This window comes from Podarcis bocagei (genome assembly GCF_964188305.1).
Source record: "Podarcis bocagei genome assembly, chromosome: 6".
NCBI lineage: Eukaryota > Metazoa > Chordata > Lepidosauria > Squamata > Lacertidae > Podarcis > Podarcis bocagei.
In genome coordinates, this window is record NC_138130.1 from 48,143,133 (window position 1) to 48,168,903 (window position 25,771).

Below are 25,771 nucleotides of genomic sequence, written 5' to 3' on the forward strand. Positions count from 1 at the left end.
TGTGTATATGTGAACCCACTTTTGCATGTGTGCTTATGAGGTTATTTCTGTTACTGCCATCACTTTAAAAAAAACAAAAAAAACACTCATGTGCTTCAGCCCTTTGTGATATAATATCCCATAATGCTAGCTTTACCTTTTCCCACATAGGGTATTTAGTTGTTACTATTGCTGACTTTTTCTTGTTTTTTTTCTCCTGACACAATCCTTTCTGTTGGGCTCAAGGCCATCCTGATTCTTAACATAGTGCAGGATTGGTGTTAGCAGTGGGCGCCTGCCAAGACCCACACCCCTGCAGGGGTCCCACCGCCAACCCCTGGAGCCCCTGGCCTTACTCTTCTGCCTTGTTGTTGCTTATTCAAATGCCTCCTTTAATCAGCAACGGGAGCAACAAAAGCAATAGGAGCAACAAAAGGAGGAGCGGCCTCTATTTGCCTTGCCCTCTTCCCTCTGAACAGTTGTGGGGTTTGAGACCCTTAAACAGAGGGGGAACAGCAGCGAGGAATAAATGGGGCCACTCTGGCAGTGGGACACAATGATGCAATTTATTCCAAGGGTATCTTATTTGATTAGGATAGAGAAAAAGCTAAAATTTATATTAATAGCTCTGCCTACTGCTGGGGTTCAGTCCACAGAAGGGTTGCCCAGATGGGAATGTGGGCTTTGGACTGAAAATATCCCCCACCCCTTTTACCTAGCTTATTTAATTACCTGTGAGCAGATCAGTGTAGAAGAGACAACAGTCCCCTGCCTATTTTAAGGCGTTCATTCCACACGCTGTGTGTAGCTCAGGAAGCATCTGCATCACAGCTTTTTGAAGTCCTACTTTGCACACTTTTGTTTTAAATTGTTAACTACCTTGAGGGCATTGGCAGAAAGGTAGTGTATAAATGTAGGAAATACAAAAATATTGCGAGCTTTAACCCTTTGCTGGCTGCCTGACTCTCTGCACTTCTAGTTCTGTGGGCATAAGAAGAAGAGTTTGGATTTGATATCCCGCTTTATCACTACCCGAATGAGTCTCAAAGCGGCTAACATTCTCCTTTCCCTTCCTCCCCCACAACAAACACTCTGTGAGGTGAGTGGGACTGAGAGACTTCACAGAAGTGTGACTAGCCCAAGGTTAGCCAGCAGCTGCATGTGGAGGAGCGGAGATACGAACCGGGTTCCCCAGATTACGAGCCTACCACTCTTAACCACTACACCACACTGGCTCTCATAAACTGCATGGCTGAAGGCTAACAAGGAAGGTGGGGTTTGTTGTGCACTCAACCCCACAGTAGGTGGCATATAGTCAGACAAACTATAGATGCACCCCATCAAAGGAGTGAAGTGCCACAAGACCAGCTTTATCAGGACATATTCATGGCTTCCTACCAAAACAAGACTCAGTTGTTCATACAGAGGCCCAAAGGCAGTTTTGACTTCCTCTTTTTGGTGCCTGGAGTCAATCTGCAGCAGGAAAGCATGCATAAAGAGACCCGATAAGTCTCTAAGATAGATTTGCTGTAGTAGTCTGGAAAGGGGCCATGACTATTCAACATAACTCATCACTCTCTGGCATTGCCTTGTGCTGTGGAGAAGATGGCATTCTCAAGGGATAGCTTGCCCTATTACCACTTGCTATGAAATAACAGCTTCCCATATTAATGCTCCAACTATTCCTGATGGCCAATAATTTCATATTTAGATCCTGCCTGTTGAAGATGAACTGAATTACAAAGTAACCCAAACAATTCTATTAGTGAAAACAGAGAAAGCTGTTCAGCAATGGCAACACCTTTAGTTGAATTTTATTTTGTTTTAATATAGGAAGATGCCTTATGCTACATCAGGCCATTGGTCTGTCTAGCTTTACATTGACTGGCAATCTACACTTTTAGTCTGTAATTCATTCCACATTGTTTGACAGGGTTTTAATTCAATATGGTTGTTTAATAATGCAAGTTCAAATATTAAACTATTTCTGTTTTATGATACACCAACAAAATGTTTGCAAAGTGTAGAATTTGGCCAGTAAAATGCTTATTTTAAATGGCTGTCTAAGAAGTCTAAAAATAATGACCAGTTTTTCAGGAAAATGTCTTTTGACACCTTAAAGGCTAAAAATGGCATCTGTTTTCACATGTTAAGAGTCTGCTTTTCAGGTGCAGCTTTATCTAAGCCAAATCATTAAAATTCTCCCCATGGGATTTGGAACATCATAACTGAGGTTTGTTTATTTGTAATCAGAATTCACAATAGAATCGCATTTTAAGCATGCAAGCTCCTTGGTTTGTCATTCTCAGAATGGTGAATTGTTTTCTCCTCCAACAGCTTCCATGATCAACAATCTGATCCAATCCTGTCACATGCCTCACTTTGCAGGAATCAGAACCAATTCAGATTGATTTTCAAATTTTGATAAGCACTTCCATAACCCCAAAAGTTTTAGTAAAAATAAATATTGAGTAAACACCTGTGTTCAAAAGGGGAATAAATGAGAGAAGTCTTCTGTATTCTAATTGTAAAACACTACCTAATGTGCAGGATGCGGGAGGTACTGTGGTCTAAACCACTGAGCCTCTTGGGCTTGCCAATCGGAAGGTCGGTGGTTCAAATCCCCATGACGGGGTGAGCTCCCGTTGCTCGGTCCCAGCTCCTGCCAACCTAGCAATTCGAAAGCACACAAGTAGATAAATAGGTACCGCTCCAGCGGGAAGGTAAACGGCGTTTCCATGAGTTGCTCTGGTTTCAGTGTTCCGTTGCACCAGAAGCAGCTTAGTCATGCTGGCCACACGACCCAGAAAAACTGTCTGCAGACAAATGCCTGCTCCCTCGGCCTGTAAAGTGAGATGAGCGCCACAATCCCAGAGTCATCTGCGACTGGACTTACGGTAACTGTCAGGGGTCCTTTACTTTTACCTAATGTTCAGCTGATCCCAGCTATGTACTTTGATTCTACATCTTCAACCCTCTGTATGCTTTCTTGGAAGTAGGCTTAACTGAACTCCGGGGTGCTTTCTTCCGAGTAAACATGCACAGATTCAGCTTATAAAACACAACGAGTATTCACTTAATAAATCTTCAGCTAACTGAAATGCAAACAGTCTTAAAACAAATTTTACTTTTTCAGCTGCTATGTAATCTGAAGTTGGACATCCATAAAAGAAATGAGAGATGTGTCCACTTGATTCTTTTTATCACTCTTTTTATCATTTTTATTTGTTTTGGATATTTAGACCCTTGCAGTTTGAGCTTGTAATTTGAAAAATTAAAAGTGAATGACTGCCAAAAAAAAGTTTCAGATGAAAAGAAGATCATGCTGCACCCTCCATACCCACAGCCTTGTTTTTAAGCTGGAAGCCCCATTTGTTCCATTCATGAGGATAGCATAGGTTTCCTCTGACCCTACAGGTTTTCAAACTTATAATTGCAAACAGTAGTAAAATGTGAAAGCCTCATTAGCACCTCATTCATTCACCAGGGCAGTGAGGGCCCTTGGCCATAATTACCCTGGTGAGCAGATTTGTTGGAGTCTGTTTGAAAGCATTATCCATGATGATGTGACTCTGTGATGTAACCATGGCTGGCAGAACTGTGCTTGAGTAGTTATGCTTGCTTCTGGTAGTGTGGGTCTGAGAAAGCTGGTGAGTGGCTGCCTGTATATGAAACAAGTGGGTGAGATTGAATGGAGTTTGGAAATGAGGAGCTGTAAGTTCACTGAGCTTTTCCTTTTTCTGCTGCAGTGTGAGTTCATGTAGTGACCAGCTGTGGTTGGCAGTTGTGTTGGCTGATGGAAGCAGCTCCCAAACAAGGCTGATTTAATGGTGCTGGCCAGGGCCAAGCCCACCCATGAGGTGAGGTGAAGCAGCCGCCTTGGGTGGCAAAAGCCCCTCCTGTTTGTAGCAAGATCTTGCTGAAATTTTGTGAGATCTCACTGGAAACCAGTGCCTCTGCCAGTGCTGCTTTTACACCAGTGCTCTTTGACTTTCCAGGTAATTGTTCACACACAAGGTATCTTTGGTCTGGTTGGCTTCTGCTCTGACATGCTGACATAGCAGCTGAGAGCCCCAGCTTAAATGTGAAGTTGAGTGGACGGGTAACAGTGCATGCCACATTTAAATTGTGCCAAAGTGATGGTTTCCTGGTCACAGGGTTATAGTCCTGGGGCACTTGGATTCACAATTGTTTTTGGTTTGCCATGTCATGTATAGAAAGCATACAAAAAACCAAAACAGCAGTCTCCCATTGGGGTGGATGGGCACATGTTATTCATGGTTCTATTCGTGGTTTTTGCTTGGAGTATGTACTGATTTCAAAGCCCCCATGATCTGTTGCTTGTCTACAAAAAGCTAGGGAGGGTGATGCTTAAATAAAGCTCATAAAGTCAGTTAAAGTGCAAACTGAAATCAGAACTATTATTTAACCCAAAGCAGAGCTTATGAGTACTAACAATTAACTGTTGGCAAATTGCAGAAGTGTGTGTGTGTTAGAAACTTTGTCAGACTTCACTTTACATTTGTGTATCATTTCAAGATGTGCTTATACAATTTCTGCAACTTTACTGTAAGGAACTGGTCCCTTTTTTCCAGAGGTCTGCCATCAGGTACCTTTCACTTGCTGCTAAGGCTTAAAGCCCTACTTAGAACACTACCTTGCAGTTCACTTTGTTTCCAGCTACACCTGGAGCTATTTTATAATTGCTTGATTCTTTCCCCCAGAGCTACCTTCCTCGGCAGCCCTCACCAAAAATATATTTATGCTGTTGCCTAAAGTGACATGCACTCTGTTAAGATTCTGGTAAGGTGGCAAAAGCAATAGTTGTAACTGCCCATGGTAGTCTACCAACCTCCAATCATCACACTGCTTCCTTGGCTATCCAGTAGTGGCAGATGCGGGTGCAAAGCAAAGCCCTACATCATGTTACTGCAGGGAGGGATGGAGCTCACCATGAGCATATTTTCAGCTGCATCCTCATGGCAAGAGTAACATCTATCTACACTGATGGAGATGGGTAGGAAGTTTCTAGAATTCAAAGAAGAGGGAGCAGCAAGCTTGACCATCCTTGCTGTTGCTTCTGTTGCCATGGTGATGAGTCCCAAGTACCATAGGATCTGAATTCTAGCCTGATGAACATTCTGCTCTCCATATGGATGAAGGCTTATGGCTGGCATCTCCCCTCCCTTTTAAATCCAGCAGCTGCTTCTCTTTAATACAGCTCTTTCTGTTTTGTATGAGAGTCTTAGATACAAGTCTGTGACCAGCTCTTTGTCTAAGATCCCAGGGAGGTGGGGTCCAAGTCAACAGGCTATAGAAGCTACTAACTAGGATAGCATGAGAGTTTACTTGGAGACATAATATGTATGCGTGTAAGATGAACACGCACTCAGAGCAAATGTGGCATTATTCACCGTGTCATTTCAGGGCACCCGTAGAAACTGCAAACAATAGTCAAGTGTCTTCCTCGTAATACAGAACACTGGATTGATTTCAGCACCACACTCAGAAGCACTGTATTCTCTCTCTCTCTCTCTCTCTCTCTCTCTCTCTCTCTCTCTCTCTCTCTCTCTCTCTCTCTCTGTCTCTCTCCCCCCCAACTGAGATAATTAATGAATTAAAAGATTTATCAATAGATTAATCAACAAAATTTTAGCTGATTAAATAGTAGGGGCTAATTTTAATCTGTGGTCTAATTGTGTGTGTTTAGGATTTTAGGGTTCTGGTGTGTTACTGAAATAGGGAATGGAAAAGATGCTGTTCATTTATTTTTTAGTATCTATCCTGCCCAAGGCCACCTGATGAGAACAGGAAAACTGATTTTAATTAAGCACAAAGTAATGTCAAAAGTGCTTTGAGCAAGAGCTCTCATGAAGTTCTGTGGCTGGCATATTCACTGAAAAATCTGGAGATTTACAGTTGTACCTTATGTTACGGATGGGATCCATTCTGGAGGCTTGTCTGTAACGTGAAAAGCCCGCAACTCAAAGCGCCGTGTCCATGCAAGTGTGTGGCACGATTTGGTGCTTCTGCGCATGTGCGAGCAGCGAAACTCGGAAGTAACCCATTCCGGTACTTCCGGGTTGTCGCAGGACGCAAGACAAAAACACGCAACCTAAAGCGGACACAACATGAGGTATGACTGTATATCAAATGTAAAACACGCTTTTCACCTTTTATTACAAACAACTCTTTCCATTATTTTCAGTGTGTCATAAAAGAAACACCTACTACCAAATTATATCACTTAGAATATTGGAACTTGGCATATGCTAGCAAAACAGTCCTGTCTCAGAAAACTGCTTGGAAGATATGGTTTATTATTAGGTAGTGATTCAGTGCATCACTGCGATTCCAGGACACATAGTGGTCTACTTCATAAATAAATCTAATGCATGGTTTAGCATTACAAGAATGGGCTGCTGCACCCACACTGAAGAAATTGGAAACTTTTGCAGTTTAGCCAAATTACTAACTGTAGTAATCTTAAGTATGGTTATGGAAGCAAGCAAGCCTTGTACACTGGTTTGAAGTTGGTTTGTTTCCACTAACCATAGTTAAGACGTGTACTTTGGCCAGGTTCAGAATCAAAACAAGCTGCTCTTAGTCTTTGATGGAAGCTCAAGTGGCTGTTCCTCCTAAAACTAAGCCATGGTTCTGCTGTATGTGTCAACACAGTCAGTGAGAAAATACATATTAAATACTTTTGGAGCATATGTAGTGATCAGGTATGTAGACTTCAGCTTACTTTTTGTTAAGGATAAGCCTGTTTCCTAAATGTTGGATGCACTCTAAAGTTTTTATTAGTGGATAAGTAGCTTTTACTTCTGGCCCTGTTTTACTGCCATAGTAAACAAGTAAAGGATAATGCTATAAATCATGAATTGTATTCAAACCACACATAAATGTTGCGTTCTTACAAAGTACATTGCAGAGTTAAACATGGTCATTGGCATTGTGTTTAATCACAATTAACTAGAGCAGTTAAAATCAACCAAGCAAAAGACTAACTGAGGAATTTACAGAAGCCATATACCGTAGCTGGATCAGTGTTGTAAGGAACTATAGGCAAGAGAGATTAAATCCTATTGCAGGCTGTTGGGAAGAGAAATGTCTGATCTCATTAATACAAAGCATAAGTTTTACTTTTCGTTAAGATTAACTGCATTGCTCACAAATACTATATAGTAGTTTGACTGCTTTGAGTTTTCCATTCATACGGGGAATCTGCCCCTCTCTAGTGGAACTTAAACTGATCACATTGAATTATGGGTGAGTAATAAAACTATATAGTGACTAAAAGAAGGATTTAAAAATACTGCAGGAAAGATGAAAGTGATAAATAGAATATAACAAAATAAGAGTAATTTAACTAAATGGTGAAATTAAATGTGTGTGCCTGTAAATCTGCATGACTTTATACTTGATAAATTCTTGTAAATATGGAAACGGAATTGTTTTCAAATAAAATTATATAGATAGGCATACATGAATTAATGATACATAAATAATCCTTCAAATTGCTCACAATATGGATATAAAGATATTTTATTTAAAATTATTTTGTGATTCTTTAAAAACAATGTTCAGGTTTGCAGATATAACAGTTACTATTACAAACACTAATAATTTAGTGGGTTCGGCCATTTTGATGGGGTCTAAAAACATGTATTATTTATTCTGAACTTGGTTTTGTTTGTAAAAAGTCGTGCTAACATTCTCCTGAGTTCTCAGTCCACATGTGTCAAAAATATACTCAAAGTTTTGAACAGATTATTCCTAAGGTGATTACTATTCTTTAAAACATCAACAAGAAGAGACTTATGGCACTGTAGTTTGCCTGCATCATGAAAAGAACAACAGCTGAAAGAGTGCAAGGAAGATACCGGTATGTGAAAGGGAAAACGTTAGCATTTCTAACATGGATGCAGTTCTTTTTTAAAAACTGCCATCTGGTGGTATTTGTTGATAGCTGCAGCAACCTGAATGTGTGCAGTGTTATGGGAACAGTTTGTCGATGAATAGTTAAGTTCCTGCTTCATTAATACCTGAATGGGTGCTTTGGATTGGAAATTTGGATGTGGAGGAAGGCTACTATGGACTTTTTGTGAAAATAAAACACTGTGGCCTCTTGCCTCAGTCATCCCTTAATGAGAAAAAAATGTACTATCTGTCTATAATCTTTGAGAATTCTTGGAGAACATGTGAGTTCCCTGCAGACTGGAGGCTGGCAAATGTTGTCCTCATCTACAAAATGGGGGAGGGGGAGAAGACCCAGATAACTACTGACCAGTGAGCTTGACACTGAAATGTCCTAGAGCAGGTAATTCAACAGTCGGTCTGTGAGCACTGAAAAAAAAGGATGCTGTGATTACTAAGAACCAGCATGGGTTTTTCAAAAATATGTCAGATGAATCTCATTTCTTTTTTTGACTGAATTACAAACTTGGTGGATCAGGGGAATGCTTTGAACATTTTGTATGTTGACTACAGTAAGGCTTTTGACAAAGTTCCCCATGATATTCTTGCAAGGAAGCTAGTAAAATGTGGACTGAATGAGGTAACTGTTAGGTGGATTTGTAGCTGGTTGACTGACCAAACCCAAAGAGTACTCTTTAATGGTTCCTCATCATCCTGGAAAAAAGTGGGGTGTCACAGGGTTCTGTCCTGGGCTCATTGTAGTTCAATGTCTTTATAAACAACTTGGAAGAGGGAATTGAGGGGATGACACCAAACTGGGAGGGGTAGCTAATGCCACAGAAGACAGAACCGGAATTCAAAATGACCTTAACCGATTAGAGAACCGGACACAAGCTAACAAAATGAATTTCAATAGGGACAAAAGTAAGGTTCTGCATTTAGGCAGGAAGAACCAGATGTACAAATATAGCATGGGGAACACCTGGCTCACTAGCAGTACATGTGAAAAGGATCTAGGGGTCAAGCTTAACATGAGTCAACAGTGTGATGCAGCAGCAAAAAAGCTAATGCTATTCTAGGTAGCATCAACAGAAGTATAGTATCCAGATCAAGGGAAGTAATAGTACCACTCTATTCTGCTTTGATCAGACCACATCTGGAATACTGTGTCAATACTGTGACCACAATTTAAGAAGGATGTTGACAAGCTGGATCATGTCCAGAGGAGGGCAACCATGATGATTAAGAGTCTGGAAACTAAGCCATGTGAGGAGCATTTGAGGGAACAGGGTATGTTTAGCTTGGAGAAGAGGAGATATGACAGGCATTTTCAAATATCCAAAGGGCTGCCATATGGAAGATGAATAAAGCTTGTTTTCTCCTGCTCTTGAAGGTAAGTTACAGGAAAGGAGATTCCAGCTAAACATCAGGAGGAACTTTCTGACAGTAAGTGCTGTTCAACAGTGGAATGTATTCTCTTGAGAGGTTGTGGACTCTCCTTCTTTGGAGGTTTCTAAGCAGAGGTTGGATGGGCATCTGTCATGGATGTTTTAGTTGAGATTCCAACTCTGTCATTCCAACTCTGAGATGCAATGATCTGTCATTCTTTGTGGGTATTTGTCCTTCCTCTGCCCACCCTGGACTTCTTTGACCCTGTGCATTTCCTTTGGTTTTCAAATCTGTGCAGTTAATGCAGCAACTCCTAGTCTTCAGCTATACATTTTTGTTTCTTGCATTTTTCTGTTATGTACCTCAGAAGACAAGCATCTGAATAGTTAATGCTGACAACAGATTGTGATCATCACCATAAACATTATGAAGGTGATATTCCAATATGATTCTGCATTTTATTTTCCGCGTCTCAGCAGAGCTATGCTGCTATACCTGATTCCCTTCCCATTCAATACCAAAGAGTGACCTCCGCAGTCCAGTTTTTATTCTTTTAACTCTGCACAGTTCCCTTGGTAGTTTATTGAGATTCTGGATTTAGTTGTTAATTTAGTTTGCTGTATCTCAAGCTTGTGAATCTTTCTGGCTTTGGTTGTTCTGCACTGGGGTTCTGACAGGGAGGTACAATGCAGAACCATGGACAGCTCCCAATGACCAACCTGCTCTAACAGAGGCTGCAGGGGGACTGAAACCTAATGTCTCCAGCCCACCCCTCTCAAACTCTGCCTTAGGGCTGGGTGATATATCGTCCAAAACCGGTTTGAAGTCCATATCATGATATTGGTATCATAGGTTTTGACCTGGCAATGTATTGTGAATATTGTGTGTGTGTGTTATTCAAAAATCACAATGTGGGAAAAACCGTGAAGCCAGCCAATGCTTCTCTCAATTCCTGCAGCTCCTGTTAACTCTGCTGGCTCAGTTCTCCCCTGCCTCAAACAGGGGGCAGTGAATCATAAGAGCAGATGTGGCAAAAATCAGGATGCAGGAAAAACCATGAAGCCTGTCAATGCCTCTACGTAGCTTCATTCTCATTTCAGTCACCGTGGGATATCAGCATATTGTGATGTTTAGCTGGTGATATATCACAATATTGAAAATCAGTTATTGCTCATCCCTACTCTGCCTGCTTGCTCAAAGAATGAAGAGTATTAAATGACCAGATGCCTGGCCTGGGTATGGCTGGCATGCTTCCTGCGCAAGTTGGGCAAGCGTAGTAGTGTGCTTAATGTTGTTAATGTCTTCATTTACTCAAATCTGATAGGTTGTTAAATCTGGGGTTTAATAATAATAATAATAATAATAATAATAATAATAATAATAATAATAATAATAGAGGCCTGCAACCAAAGATTTGTCTGGTTGCTTCAAATCAGCATGTGAATGTCAGTCTTCCTTTCCCTCAGAGACTCTTCCTTCTAGCCTTCTCCTGCTCCCTTTATTTGCCTGGAACACTTCTTTCTTTATCAGACCCTTGTCCACAATTTACCTTTAACACTCTTTGTTCCAATACCCTCACCATCCTTAAAAAAAGAAAAGCACCAGTGAAGGTTTGCTGTTGTTGTCAGCCCACTGTTGTTTGTTCTTATTGGGAACTGGTGTGCCATTGACTCTACTACAACTACATTCCATACAGCAACCACACATTCCATTAACATGCTCTCTGAAGAAAGTACAGCATTCTGCTAGGTACAAAAGTGTACATGTTGAGTGCTTGGAAAATGTTCTCCACACACACAAAAGTGCTGTCATAAAGGAGTCTGATTACAGCTTGTTCTGCAGAGGATGGGGAACTGCCGGCCCATGATGCCCCTCCCATATGGCCTTCTGCTTCTACCATCATGCCTCTTCCTGCACAGCTTCCATTTTGTGCCAATGGAAGCCTTTTTAAATGCCTGGTTACTGTGTGATAGAGTGATGGGGGGGGGGATTGCAGCTGCAGAGCTGTAACATTTCTCTGATGAAAATAGGGGCAAAACCAGGACACTCTGGGATCAAATCAGAAACCAGGATGGCTTCCTTAAATCCAGAACTGTCCCTGGGAAATAGGGACACTTGGAGGGTCTGCCATACCCTATGACATTCACCAATGAAAACAGGGATATCCTAAGGGAAAGCAGGACATTCTGGGATTAAATCAGAAACCAGGATGGCTTCTGTAAATCCAGGACTGTCCCTGGAAAATAGGAACACTTGGAGGGTCTGTAACCCTCCAACCTCCCCAATCACAGCCCCTGTGCAGCAGTTAACCTTCAAATGCAGGTTGCATCGGTGTCAGGCTAATTGCTTTGCAGATAGGAGAAGGAGGGAAGAAAGAGAGAATTTGGGGCAGTGGTGTGGGGAGAGAAGGTGAGAAACAAAAGGGGAAAGGAAGATAAAGAAAATGAAGAAAGAAGAGGGAATCAAATTGATGGATGTGTGTTTGTGGTTGCAGGCCTAAGTCTTTCTCACTCCTGTTACTTAAGAACCTTTTTGACTGGAGTTGCTAGGAATGGAACCTGGTGCTTTCTGCCATGCTCCATCACTGAGCTATCGCCTCCTCCCATGACAACTGTAGAAAAAATGGGTACTAAGGCCAACACTTGAAATAATTGAAAATGCTTCAGGGCCCTGGCCATTGTGTATGACTTGGCAGGCCAATAAAAAGCATCGTTTTCTGCTGAGTTGAGAATTTGTCTGTTTGACTTCAGTTGAACTGTGTGAGCAGGGTCAAAGGCCCATTAAATAGATCCCATTTAATTTCCGCCCCTCAACCTCTGTGATAGCTCTGACAGATTATTATTTTTCAGCAACATAGGAGATCAAACGAAGGCATTCAATAAAAAAAGGAGTGGGGCAACTCTCATTAGTATCAGCTTGGAAGTCAGTTAGGCCTTGTCTTAATTGGCAGAAGCTGCAGGACAACTTCCCTTTGAACACCTTTAGATTTCAACAGTGCATCGAATGCAAGCAACGACTATCTGCCCAGTGTTTGAGGCTCCTGCTGATATGCTAAATAAGTACAGCTGTATGGGGGAAGCGGTTCTATTTCAGAAGTGTATCATCTCTGCTTTGCATAATTTTGCACAGTGATTTTGTATAATTTTAAAAGCACAAAAACATTTTGGACAGCACCTGTGGGAGAATAAAAGCGGCCACACAGGCTGCTGCTGCTGCTGCCATACACACTACTTATGAATTCCCTTTCTGAAGCAAGCCTTTTAATAAGGCTTCCCTGATGGCTTTCAGAGGACCATTACCTAGGAAGCCAAGTTGTAAATATAATCCTGTCTGAACCTGTGACAGAGTAGTTCAAAGCAATTTGATCTCTCTGATGTTTTGTAAATGTTGGAGATACTTTTTGCTTAATAACTTTCAGTGCACATGTAACTACTGATAATATTTGCATATAATATCAGAACTTCCCTCCTTTCAGATTAAAAGCTGTGAATTTATCTACCTTTGAAGCAAGCCAACATGAAAACTCCACTGCACGTTACCAGGAAAGCATGGCGGCCACAAGGAACCTGTTCTGCAGTTGTCATGTTTATGTGGGCACAACTTACACTGGTAGATGGGAGGGGTGCTTAACCCTTTCCCCACTGCCACTTTCTCCTTGTACATGCTTTCCTGCTGGACAGTTTTAAATAGGTCCCCCCTCCCAAGTAGGCACTGAAGTCTGAAATGAGTTCATAGAATCATAGAATTGTAGAGTTGGAAGGGACCACGAGGATTATCTAGTCCAACCCACTGCAATGCAGGAATCTTTCCCCCCCAATGTGAGGCTCAAACCCATGACCCTGAGATTAAGAGTTATGCTTTGCCAACTGAACTATCAATCATGCTACCCTTAACTTTCCTCTAATATGTCCCTGCATTTCCATTATTTCTGGAAACACAGAGTTGGAGCCACATACTTCATTGATGATATAGCATTTAGTTTCAGGCACATTATTCTTAAAATGTGGTTTGCATTCATTTTATAGAGGTGCTTTCTCGATTCCGTTGTAGTTTCAGGTCAAATGTTATGTGTTAAGGGGACAGTAGTTCCCCCTCTTAATATTTCCAACTGGCTTCCCATTACTTTACTTTCCTACTCCCTTGACCTGGAGCGTTTAACCTGTGATTAGATGCCTGCTGGCACTATTGCTTCCTGATCAAATAAAGGCATCAGCTATTTGTTTGCAGATGTGGCCTATTGCCAGCATTTTTGTGCTGTGCTGCAGACTGAGGGAAAAGGGTGTTCCCAGTAATACTGACAACCAATATCTATGGAACTAATGAAAGAAAAGAAATACAGCTGTGAAAAATCAGAAGGTGTAGCAGAAGCCTTTCTTTCCACAGTTGCCAAATGCCATTCTCTCTCTCTCTCTCTCTGGCTTTTTAATGTTTTACGCATAGGTTGTATCACGTTCGAGCAACTGGAAAAGCTTTTCCCATGACATTCTATCAAGTGACTTCCTTTTAAAGCTGCTTGTGAAGAGTAGGAGGTGAACAAAGGAGGAGGGAATCAAGGAATTATATAGTCATAGTTTTCTGACACAGTCTTGGAAAGTATGGCCCTCATTTTCAGCAAAATAAGTTAATTCATTTTTATAGGTATAACCTGTTGATTCTTACCACCAGCAGTATTTAAAGCTGCGTATCTTATTATTTTAAACATTGCAGTTAATTCTGCATCATACTTGAGAACCTGCCACGAGAGGGCAGAAGCTGAATGGGCTTTGTAGTTCGGCTAATGCGTAATGCTACTTTATGTATAGGCTGGCACCAAATGATTCAGTGGAGCACCCTAGAAAATCAAGCACAACTTCAACGGATTTTGTATGGGGACTGCTTTGTAAATCCGGGGACTGTCCCCGGGAAACAGGGACGTCTGGTAACCAAACGCTGGTGAGCATTCCACAACTAGGGGGCCACTGAAAAAAAAGGGCCTGTTCTCATGTTGCCACCCTCTGGACCTCTCGTGGAGGAGGGACACAAAGAAAGGCCTCAGATGATTATTGTGATGTCCAGGTTGGTTCATATGGGAAGAGGTGGTCCTAGGGGTATCACGGTCCTAAACCATTTAGGGCTTTATAAGTCAAAAGCAGCACTTTGAAGCTGGCCCAGGAACGAATTGGATGCCACTGCAGTTGGAGCAGGATCTATGCAATATGCTCAAACCGTCCTGCCCTAGTGAGCAACCTGGCCACCAAATTCTGCACCAGCTAACGTTTACAAACTGTCTTCATAGGCAGCCCCATGTATAACGTGTTGCAGTAATCTAACCTAGAGGTTACCAGAGAATAGAAAACAGAAGTTAGGCTATCCCTGTCCAGATAGGGGCTTAGCTGGGTCACCAGCCAAAGCTGATGGAAGGCACTCTGTGCCACTGAAGCCACCTGAGCCTCAAGCGACAGCAAAGGATCCAGAAGTGTCCCCCAAGCTACATACCTGCTCCTTCAGAGGGAGTGTAACCCCACCAAGAACAGGCCACCTCTGATCCATCTGGTTTGGGGAAGCACACACACTCAGTGCCTTAGTTTTATCTGGGTTTAGAGATAGCTTAAACTACATGCTCTTGCTGCTATATGCCCTTTTAAAACCAGAGCTAGTATGGGAGAGTAGTAGAGTGAGGCCACCCAGGTTCATATCCCTGCTTGTCCAAGGTCAGATGCTGAGTTTTGCTGAATGGCCACCTCTCAGCTTAACCTACTGCAGTGTGCTGCTGAATCACTCGTACTACTGAAATGACGCAGTGTGTGTGTGGTGAATATCTTATCTGTCTGGTTTTGCCCCTGAAATGCAGCATAAAGCGATTTGTTAAGGTACCTTGTGATAAATCAGAGAAAGAAAGTTGAGATCCTGTTCATACTCCAACAGTCTCTTTAGTAGGGATGGGGGAGAAATTTGGTTCAGTTAGAATCTGAAGGTATATTTACCTAATTCACACTTCCTGAAACAATATGCAAACCAAAACACAGCCATCCATTGAAATGTACAACTCTGAGAATTTGGCAATGCAGTTCTCCAACCAAGGGGGTGCCAGCAAGTCAGATCCTTATGTTACCATTTCACTTATCAGAGCTCCTATATGTTCTTCATAATTATAGTATCTATTAAAAGGTAAACACTGAATGAAGATGCCAAAATCACTAGTGTCACTGCAAATCTATAAAATACTTCTGAATAGAATATTTTACACTAGAATGAGGTTTTAGATATGTAACACTGTAGTCCTATTTAGACTCAACTGAGAATGTGCCATTGAACACAGTGGGACTTACTTTGAAATAAGCATGTATATGGCAGGATAGCACTGTTAGATGTGATCCAAGATATATTTTTTAAATGTAGTTAATTTTCATTGATTTTAGAGTCCTTACTTCCAAGCAATGTGCTTAGGTAGTGGGAGGTGGATCACCTGGCGTTGATTTCATACCAGAGGAGTTTGCAACAATACAAAGTGACCAAGTGTGGTAAGACGTTTTGCACAAGGCAGGGTAAATAAAACAGAGATCGACATTGAAATAAAAATTAATAATCACAAGTTTAAATGGCTCCCGATTATGATTTTCAAAACTTACATAAAGTGACATGTACTGTAATACCTGCTTTTCATACCAAAATAAAACATCTCGAAACTCAGTTTTTGAAGTCCCAATTACATGCATGTTATGATTCATTTTTAATTACTGCAAATTGCCCTTGACTCACCCCCCATCAAGGAGATTTTAGAATTTAAACCTACATTGTCATGGCAAAACGCCTTGTCCAAAATAGAAATAAATTGGCAAATGTGTACTGTCCTGACACATGTCCTTATCAACCTGCAGGATCAGAGAGTGAGCAGAAATGCTTGCAGCCCTGTGCTTTATATTATAAGCCATTACCTTTGTGTGTTGCAGAAGAAATGCTGATTAAAATGTAGCGAAGAAGATGAGCCTTGTTAGCAGAGCAAATGCAGTGAATATGACAAATGGATGCCAAAAGAAGTGCATTGAAATGAGGCTGAGCCAGATTTATTGGGTGGCTGCCCCACGGCAATCAGCCGCTCCGTCTTAGTTTAACACTAGGGTAGTCATTATAACCTCTTTTTGATTTATGGCCATCTTGTACATCCTGATTGAGATGCTGGACTGTTGTTAGCCCACGGCTGCCCCTTTCTGCAGCCAGCATGACACTGCCCCAGGCCAGTGAAGCTTTGCTCATCTGCTTGTTGCTCTTATCCCACACTCCCTGGTCTGAGATCATTTGTTCATTATGTTGCTGAGTCCTCAGCTCTGGCCTTCCCTTTGTCAGGTGCAAGGAATGTGCACAAAACCTCAAACTGCAAGTATACAAGGCTTCATTAAAATTCCTTTCAGCCCACCGAAACACCATTAAAGCATATGCCCACTGCATAAAATTTCATTTGAAACACATGGTCTCTGCCTGAATAAGTGGAAAGTCTTTATTGGTACTTGTGAAGTCATTACCAGTGATGCTGTTGTTTAACAGGAAGGTGATAGATGCCTCCCTCCAGCACATGCTGAGTGCAGTCCTGAGAAAATATGCTGGCTGATCTGCTCTATGCTGATTCCACTAGTCCTTCAGTAGCATTGGATCAGCATGATCCCCATTTGGATTGCAGTAATCAGTGCTCCTGTCCAGAGAGCTGGATTGCAAAACATGGCACCTGGATATGCCACAGATATATACCCTTCATGTTTCATTTGGGTGGAAGAGAGATTTATTTCTATGCTGCCTTTCTGAACTTCTGATCATAAGCAAACAAGACAAGTGGGACCTGCAACAAAATGTTGCAGTATGGAATACTCCCAGCCACCAAGCTATGCTGCCTTCCAGGATACTCTATTCCATGCATCCCCAAACTTGGCCCTCCAGCTGTTTTGGGTCTACAATTCTCATCATCCCTGATCACTGGTCCTGTTAGCTAGGAATTATGGGAGTTGTAGTCCCAAAACAGCTGGAGGGCCAAGTTTGGGGATGCCTGCTCTATTCCATTCCCACTTAGCATACTGAGTGCTCACTGGGCTGTTTCTCTCTCCCCCACACCAGTTTTAGGAGGGTCCCCTCCCCCAAAAGCTTTTTTTGTACACTTGCAAACCTTACCCACCCCCTCAAGATGTCCTATACTGTACTTCCCTCTTGCGAGCTGATGGTGACATTTTGGCTACATAAGGACCAGCAATTGGAGAATTGAGTGCACCATTAGTATATAATACTCTCATTGGCAATTCCTCTCTTTCGGCCCTCTCCAATGATGTGTATCACTGGAGAGATATCTTTCCAGACCATACTGAGCTGGCAGAGTCTTGCGCTTCTGTTTACCTGTATAATCAGAAGTGATGCCTGAGGCATCGTATGAACTGAATGTATCTCAAGAGAAGTAATTGTAACAAGGAGAAATTCTGCATGAAACCCCTCTTTTCTACTTTTGAAAACTGCACTCGGTATACTGTTGATACAACATAATGTGGAGGGAAGGGGTGAATGTTGCATTATAAAATTTAAAAAATCTGATATATGGTGTAATTTAACGGTAGCATAAAACAGAACCTTTTATTTATTTGCAAAAACCAAACCACTTAACCCCGATTCATAGAATCACAGAACTGTAGAGTTAGAAGGGACCCTGAGGATCATCTAGTCCACCCCCCGTAATGCAGGCATATGCAGCTGTCTCATACGAGGATCAAGCCTGCAACCTTGGTTTGTATGGCTTACCGTTACTCAGTCTTCAGGTATGGGGAAATTAGCCTAAGCCTAACGAAGAAAACCCTGAACAGCATGTCTGTGATCTTGTCATGTTGGTAGTTACCCAGAATTGTACAGTATGATCGCAACTTAGACGTGCGATTTCAACACACGTTGAAAGTACAAAATCTCTCTGCTTTGCTCTGGAAATGTAAGGGTGCTCACGTGGGGACCTTCCAAGGCGGTGGCTTGAATATACCCATTTTTGCATATACCCATTGCCACCCCCGGAACGTAAGCCCCACCCAAGATGCAGCCGTACAGTAATGTCCAATGAAAGGCATGGAAGCCCCTAGTGGTCATATTGTTTCTATTTTTCCTAAATAAAAATGCATTTCATAACATAAATATCTAAAAGAAATAATCTACACAGCGGAAATGGTTTTAAAACAATAGTCTTAAAACAAACGTTTTTCCTGCCACCCTGAAATTAGTTTCACGGTTTCAATTTTCAGGCAACATGTCTTGTTCAAATTATACATGTTTTTGGAATGTTAAAATTAAGTACACACTATCAAGGTTCGGTTACCAAGCAACTCACACATTATTGTACCATCCAAATAATTACATTTGGGGCAAGTAAGAATCAGTACTGGCTTTACCCTCAGTATTCACCAGTATCTTAGTCATATAGGAGAAAATATTTTTTTTAAAAAAGTTGAACCAGGAAGGGCTTACAGGATAAAGAAAAGACAAGATTCAAGTTAAAATGATTTATACTTGGATATCTGTTTTCCATCACATGGTGTAGAGACGTACACACACCAGTCTGCTTTGTTCTGTTGAGCATGGCACATGGATCAGTTTGGAAGCAAAATTAGACTTGACGCCATGATTGAGATCAGGCTAAAGTAATCAGGTCAGTGTCTCCTATGTCAAGAGGGCCTCTTTCCTAGCATCTGTTGATGGGGGAATAGAGATGAAGAAGGTTGAGGGGAGGGCTCAGTCATTAACCCTGCCAGAATCAAGGTCTGCTGATAGGGTTGCTCTCTGTTTTAAGCACAAGGATCAGAAATATCCTGTCTCTTGTGCTCTCCCTGACCACTACATCTCCCCCTCGTAAAAATAAACTTGGTGGATCGGGGAACAAGATGGAACAAGATGGAGAGAGGAGCCCTTAAGAATGTGATTACAGAATTGTTATTTGAGTATAAATGGGAAGGAGACTGCAACACTTTTTTTACGCTGAATTAAATAGTCACTGAACAGCTTGAAACATTTTCATTGTCTTGGACTAAAGAACTAGTATTCTTTGCTTATTCCACTGGTGGCAACATTAGTTCTTCGCTTTCCCTCACAATTATGAAATGTCTTTTTTACATTTAAGTAAGTAAAGGCTTGTTAAGATCTAATAAACAAGTTCTTTAGAATCAGTATATTGCTGGTTGTCATCTGTTATGTGGTCTTTATTTCCTTAAAATATTTTATTCTACAGCGCCTTTATTTTTCCAAACCAAGAATGCAGTGAGACCGAGCATTTTTAAATGGGTAGTAATAAGTGGCTTCTGAGAAAAAGGAGTGTGGGAAGCTGTTTCCTCAGCATGTTTTAAAAGTACTTGATGAATGCTTGTTTTACATGTTACCATTTTATTTATTTACTTTGTTCTTAAAAATATACACTTAACTGGACTTGCCAACCTTAAGTTCTGCACCCCAAAACGATGCAAATATCTATTTCGCCTGTGCAACCTGGGTTCCAAACATGTTAATGCAGAGGGGAGAAAGACATTTTTGCAGATTTCAGATATAACACCTGTGAGAAGTGGTCCGTATTCACATGCACAAATGGCTCAGCTTACTGTGTCCACTAGATGTCAGCAAAGAACACATATGCGCCTCTGGATTACAGCATCCATCTCTGCACCAGCAGGAATACAAAGCACGCAGTATTTCAGTGTCAATGCTGTAACGGTTGACATGAACAATGGCGTTGTGCTCAGGCTATGTGGATAATATGTGGCATAGAAACAAATCTTCCTGGATTTTGAGAGCCCTACAGCTTCTTTCCCACACTTCTAAAGAAAGGTCCAAAGACTGAGCTTCTGATCTTGTAGGTTAGGAGATCAAGACACTTGAAATTTAAACAGGCATTGTTTAATATCAGCCCCCATTGTGAATGTAAAACTCATTTTGGATTAAATGCATCTTTTGAGTTTTCTTCTGAATTGTATCTCACATCAGCAGCATTTCTACATGGCAGAGAAAGCATAAGAAAAGATAGGTCAAGAGAATTTGGTGCAAGGCCCCGTTAAGTACACTGGATGCTTTGTTCCCTAAAATGGCATGAGTGGGTTGCTGGTTATTTGCTATGGAACTTTGGCTTTTGGTTCTGCTTGCTACAGACCTCAAAACGGAGAAGGAATATTTTGTATTCTAAGCTTCTGTGGAACTAATAAAAACCTATTTTTTTTAACAAAAAATTGTTGCTGCAACAGCAGTTCTGCTACACTTAACAATGTCTGTGTGTTCAGTATTACCATATTTTGATCCTTATAAACTCTGACCTTGACTTTCTGCTTCTTACTTTCCAGATAACTGGTGTTATCCTTCTCGCTGTTGGTGTCTGGGGGAAGCTGACTTTAGGCACATATATATCTCTCATTGCTGAAAACTCCACCAATGCCCCTTATGTCCTCATTGGGACGGGTACCACGATTATCGTCTTTGGCTTGTTTGGCTGCTTTGCCACATGTCGTGGCAGCCCATGGATGCTGAAGCTGGTGAGTATGCAGCCAAATAACTTGGTGCTGCTGGAGTGCCAGAAATTGGTAAAGTGGCCGTTTTCTCTTGTTACGTGTAAACAGATGCCGAGCAGGTTTCAGCCACACACGGGCACACACAGAGCAAGGGGGTATAATTACTAAAAAGAGATCCATATGGGAAATCTGTCGCTCCTGGTATAACGTCCTGGGAGTGATTTATAGGAATAATCCCATAATTTAGAGTTGAGCCACACATTCAAAACAACAGCACCATGTGCCACAGTCCTTTGGAATGTCAGAATTTAAGTGTGAGGTTTCGTGTTTAAGTTCTCTGCAATGCAAGAAATACATTTGCCTCTGGAAAGGCAGAATATTAGAAAAAAAGGCTCTAAACCTAGTCATGTTCCTGACTGGCTGGTTTCTTTGAGGGAGAAAGGTTGTTTTCTGCTGCTCCAGAGAAGCGGACACGGAGCAATGGATCCAAACTACAAGAAAGAAGATTCCACCTAAACATTAGGAAGAACTTCCTGGCAGTAAGAGCTGTTCGACAGTGGAATTTGCTGCCAAGGAGTGTGGTGGAGTCTCCTTCTTTGGAGGTCTTTAAGCAGAGGCTTGACAACCATATGTCAGGAGTGCTCTGATGGTGTTTCCTGCTTGGCAGGGGGTTGGACTCGATGGCCCTTGTGGTCTATTCCAACTCTATGATTCTATGATTCTATTCTATGAGATATTTTAATGTTGTGGGCACTGAAATAAGTAATCCTCATTTTCATTCTGCCCATGTTTTTAATTCTTTAGTATACTGTATACTGACTCTTAAAACATAGTTTACAGCATACTTCTAACTATGTGTACTCTGAAATAAGTGCTATTGAATTCAGTGGGGCTTACTTCCAGGTGAATGCGGTTAGGATTGCAGGTTTAGGAAGCAGCCCTTAGTAAAACTGCAGTTTTCCTTATCCTTAAACTGTGGATTAGTAATATGCAGGCTGGATATATCTTCCTGTTATTCCTTATTTTCTAGAAATAGGAACAGGATCTAGTTTTAGAGAAATGTAAGGGTTAAAGTGTGATTATGTCAGCCATGGTTGTAGCCAGGAGTGGAGTGGGGCAGCTGCCACCCCCCTAAATCAAGTAAATAAATAACAATACTTAACTGACCAATTGCATCACCGATAACTCGGTTTTGCCCCTCCTAACACAATGTCTCCCCCCCCCTTAAAATAATGATGTCAACAATTGTGGATGACTACCATTCAAGAGTTTTCCAAATCTGAATTTTAAATGAGCCATGAGTGCAGTTGGAAGAAACAACTGTGTTGAACAAGCACATAGTTTTAAAAGACCGCCAGCCTTTTAAACAATGCCAAAAGTGCCTTGAGCCCCACAATATTTTCGTGCATATATAAATGAAGTTAATGTGAACTAGAAGAAAGCAGAAGAGATTTTTTAAAAAATTAGACTATTCTCTTTCACCTAGATATTCAAGTATAGACTAGGGAAAATGGGATGGGTGTGAATTTTATTGCCATGTGTGCAGATGACAGTAAGATAGCTATGATGAGGGGGAAACGACAAGCACACTCAAATGTGTGTCCTTGGGTTAACTTGGGCTTATGCTAGTTCATAAGCCTTTTGGCTGCAGTCCGGAGGTCCACATGGAAAGGATCAATAGGCACATCCTGGTGGGTTTTTGCAGAGCTTTCCCTGGCAGCAGCTCCCAGCTAGCTTGCTTGAGCAAGCGGAGTATCAAACTACCCATGAGCCAGCTGGCAGCTGCTGCCAGGGGAAGCTCTCAGCAGAAAGCCCTGAGCGTGCACACATTGCGTTTCTGTGGGGCCCAGGAGATTGCTGCCATCATGTCAAAGCAAGCCCCATTGATCCTAGTGGAATTTGTTTCTGTTCTTGAGATAAGCCTTCAGGCTGGTGCCCTCCAGGGTGATGGGAGTCTAGTCCAAAACATCTGGAGGGCACCAGGTTGGCAAAGACTGTTGTGCACACTTACCCAAGTACTTCTTAGTAGGCACATATAAGATTATATTTTCAGGCCAAGCCTGTATAGCATTTTAACTTACTGACATGGGCTCAGATTTAGTAACTGACATTAGCTTTCTTAGGGTGAACTCTGATTACCAAAATAAATACATGCTATGGGGAAGAACTGCTTTAAGCCCTGGGGCTTGCCTGCCCACCCAAGCTCAGATTTTACACCCCCTTGGTTAATTTTGGCATTAAGCCCTTTTCAGGAAAGCATGTAACCAAGCTGTCTAGACAGGTTTCATACCTGAAACAAATTGGGTTTACCGCAATAATAGGTTTTCCCAGCCTCCGTTGAAGATTCATCTTCTCCCTTTCCTCCCCCCCCCCACCTGTTTTGAAATTGCAATTTTGAGGAAAAGGGGAACAGCGGGATAATTTGGCATCCAGTTTTTTGCTGAGCAACATTCTTGACATTCTCCTAAAACTATTTGCAGAATTGCACTTTGTGTAGATGCAGTATTTATTGAATTCCCTGAATTGTTACTTTTAAAATGCATCCAAATAGGAGGAAAACCCTCTGCAGTGTGAGTAATCTGTTCCATTCTTCATTTCCTCTTGTATTTCAGTATGCTATGTTCTTGTCTCTGGTCTTCCTGGCTGAGCTTGTGGCTGGCATTTCAGGGTTTGTGTTTCGCCATGAGGTGAGTATAAATTACATGTTGGCAAAGGTGGTGGCAGCATGGCTCTGAGCAGATTTTGCTGCACCCTCTTAGGATACTGGGTATGATTAACCAAGGCTGCAGAGTCCAACACTTTACTTGGCAGCGATATGTACCCACAAACACAAAACCTGTTCTCATTCCAAATCAAAGGATTTAGCCTAAAGCTTTAGGCTTTTAGTGTTCAATATTTATTTTTGAGTTGCATTTATTTATATGCTCATCATGCAAGATCTTCTTTACCCTGTCATATATGCTGAAGAGAGCAAAATACCTTAAATTCTTTACATAAATGCTGCTACTTCAGCCAAACAGGCTTTTGATTGTATAATGCTGAGCGGATTTCCAAGAGTGCAAAGCCAAACTAACCTAGTTTGTTTTGCTGCCTTGTAAATCTCGTGTATTTCCTGTGCTAAAAAGCAGCAGCAGAGGTGGAGTGAGGAAAGGGAAAGAAAAGGATAAAAGTGAGTTAGTGAGACACAGGGCTTATGGAAGGACACTTACCTTTTGCTCTGCTCTTTCAATGTCTAAGCATAGTGTTTTGTTTTTTTACCCCAAACTTTCACCACAAAAACCAGCTCTATAAAGCTGAATTGGAGCAAATGTCAGTTCGAGTTTTGTGCTGATTGACATTTGCCCTGATTGAGCATTAATGAGTGGGTTTTTGTGGGGAAAACTCCAGAGCAAAAATAAAGGGGGCTCAGATACAGAGCTTAACATTGCGGACTATGCCCATAAAGAGCAGAGGAAAGGCAAGTATGGATAAGCCTACAATGAAATAAGAATACAATTAGGGTCTGTAATACAAATGTCTCTCAGCCCACTTCATACATACTGTGGTTTGTTGTTTTTCTCTTAAGAGTGCTTTACAACCTATGTACTTAAGTTTATTAAATTTGTTCATTGATTCTTACAACCAGGCCCCATGGTGAGTGCCACCCGGCATTTTGTCACCCCCCTCTGTGGTGACACCCGGGGTGAACCGCACCCACCACACACCCCTTCCTCTGCACCTGCAACCTGCACCAGTGATTGCCAGCCACTGCACCAAGGAGGCTGAAACTGTTGCCTAGCAACAGGAGCGCTTCTAGGCCTTGGGAGACCAGGCTGTGTCCTCTCTTTCTGCCTCTGCCTCCTCTGCTCCTAGTGGTGCAGTGAAACTCTCCCTGGATCCTGTTGCTCCCCATGAGGGGAGGGGAAGATGGGAGTCCTGCTTCCCCAGCTGGGGCAACCATATCATAGGAGGGGGAAGCACTCACCTCCTCCAGCCTATGTTCCCTGGTCTCAGCCCCCTCCCATGTCATCTTCCTGTTTCCCCTCCTCATCCATCTCAGCCTGCCACTGCACCCCTGAGCCCAGCAACTCCTCTTCATGACAGAGAAGGTCTTCTCTCCGATCACTTGGCTTCAGGTGTTCTGTCAGAAAACTTGGTTGTTAGGACCCTATAGGTTAGTAACCAAATTTTAAAATTGGCCAGACTATACGCATCTTGGAAACGTCAGTTGTCTTATACATTGCTATCCCACAATTCGTAGCCAATTGGGTTGCATAAGGATTGCAACCGTTATGATTAGTCCCATCTGAAAGGCGGTATATCCAAGCTGTTCTTGTGCAGTTGCTGTTTTGAATCAAAAGGCCAAAGAAATGTCAGTTAAGCTCTGTTCAGGCCCTCTGCCACCTCTGAGGCTGAGCATCTTTTGCTTATCTTTTGCACAGTCTGAAGTGTTGGCACTTTTTGATCCTGAGGGCATTCCTGCCCACAAGTACCCTTTGCTGCAACAAATCAGTGCTTCTTCTGTGGATTGGTCTTTCCCTTTTCTCCCCTCCATCTTAATATTCCAGTCACTAGGAAGCAAAAGGCAAATCTGAAGGGGATTTCTTCTTCCTTTCAAACACGTATATTGGTTTAGGAAAGTAAGGGCTTCAATTTAGGATTGATTGTACATGCTTTGTACTTTTAAAAATTCACATCAAAATTATTCACCAAAAATAAATTTTAACAGTTGCATCAAAAAAAGTGATGCAAATTAAGCTAACTTCCCCATGTTCACTTCTTTCCAAAAATGTATTCTTCTTCTGCTCATCAGGAGGTAAGGGATTGTGCAGGACGTTGGAAATATTATTCCCTTTTATCTCTCGCTCACTTACAAACTTATCTTCGCAGCCATAGAAGGACAACAAACCCAAAAACCCTGACACACTCAACAGGCCTTTGGTCCAGTTTCAACTTCTGTATCTGCTAGCTTGATACTGTGAGATGCATCCTTGGTAGTGATGCATTTCTTGGCAAAGGCAGTTAAT

General features: G+C 41.8%; 2 protein-coding genes across 4 annotated transcripts in view; one reads left to right on the plus strand and one right to left on the minus strand.

Annotated features, from left to right (window-relative positions):
• Window positions 1-25,771, minus strand: part of LOC308589027 (uncharacterized protein) — a 159,142-nt gene that overhangs the window by 70,607 nt on the left and 62,764 nt on the right. The gene's annotated exons all lie outside the window — the stretch shown is intronic.
• TSPAN7 (tetraspanin 7) overlaps window positions 1-25,771 on the plus strand; it is a 73,168-nt gene that overhangs the window by 35,233 nt on the left and 12,164 nt on the right. The window contains exons 2-3 of the mRNA XM_081197822.1: window positions 20,601-20,789; window positions 23,378-23,452. Of these exons, the coding sequence (XP_081053948.1) occupies window positions 20,601-20,789; window positions 23,378-23,452 (264 nt within the window). The remainder of the gene's footprint in view (window positions 1-20,600; window positions 20,790-23,377; window positions 23,453-25,771) is intronic.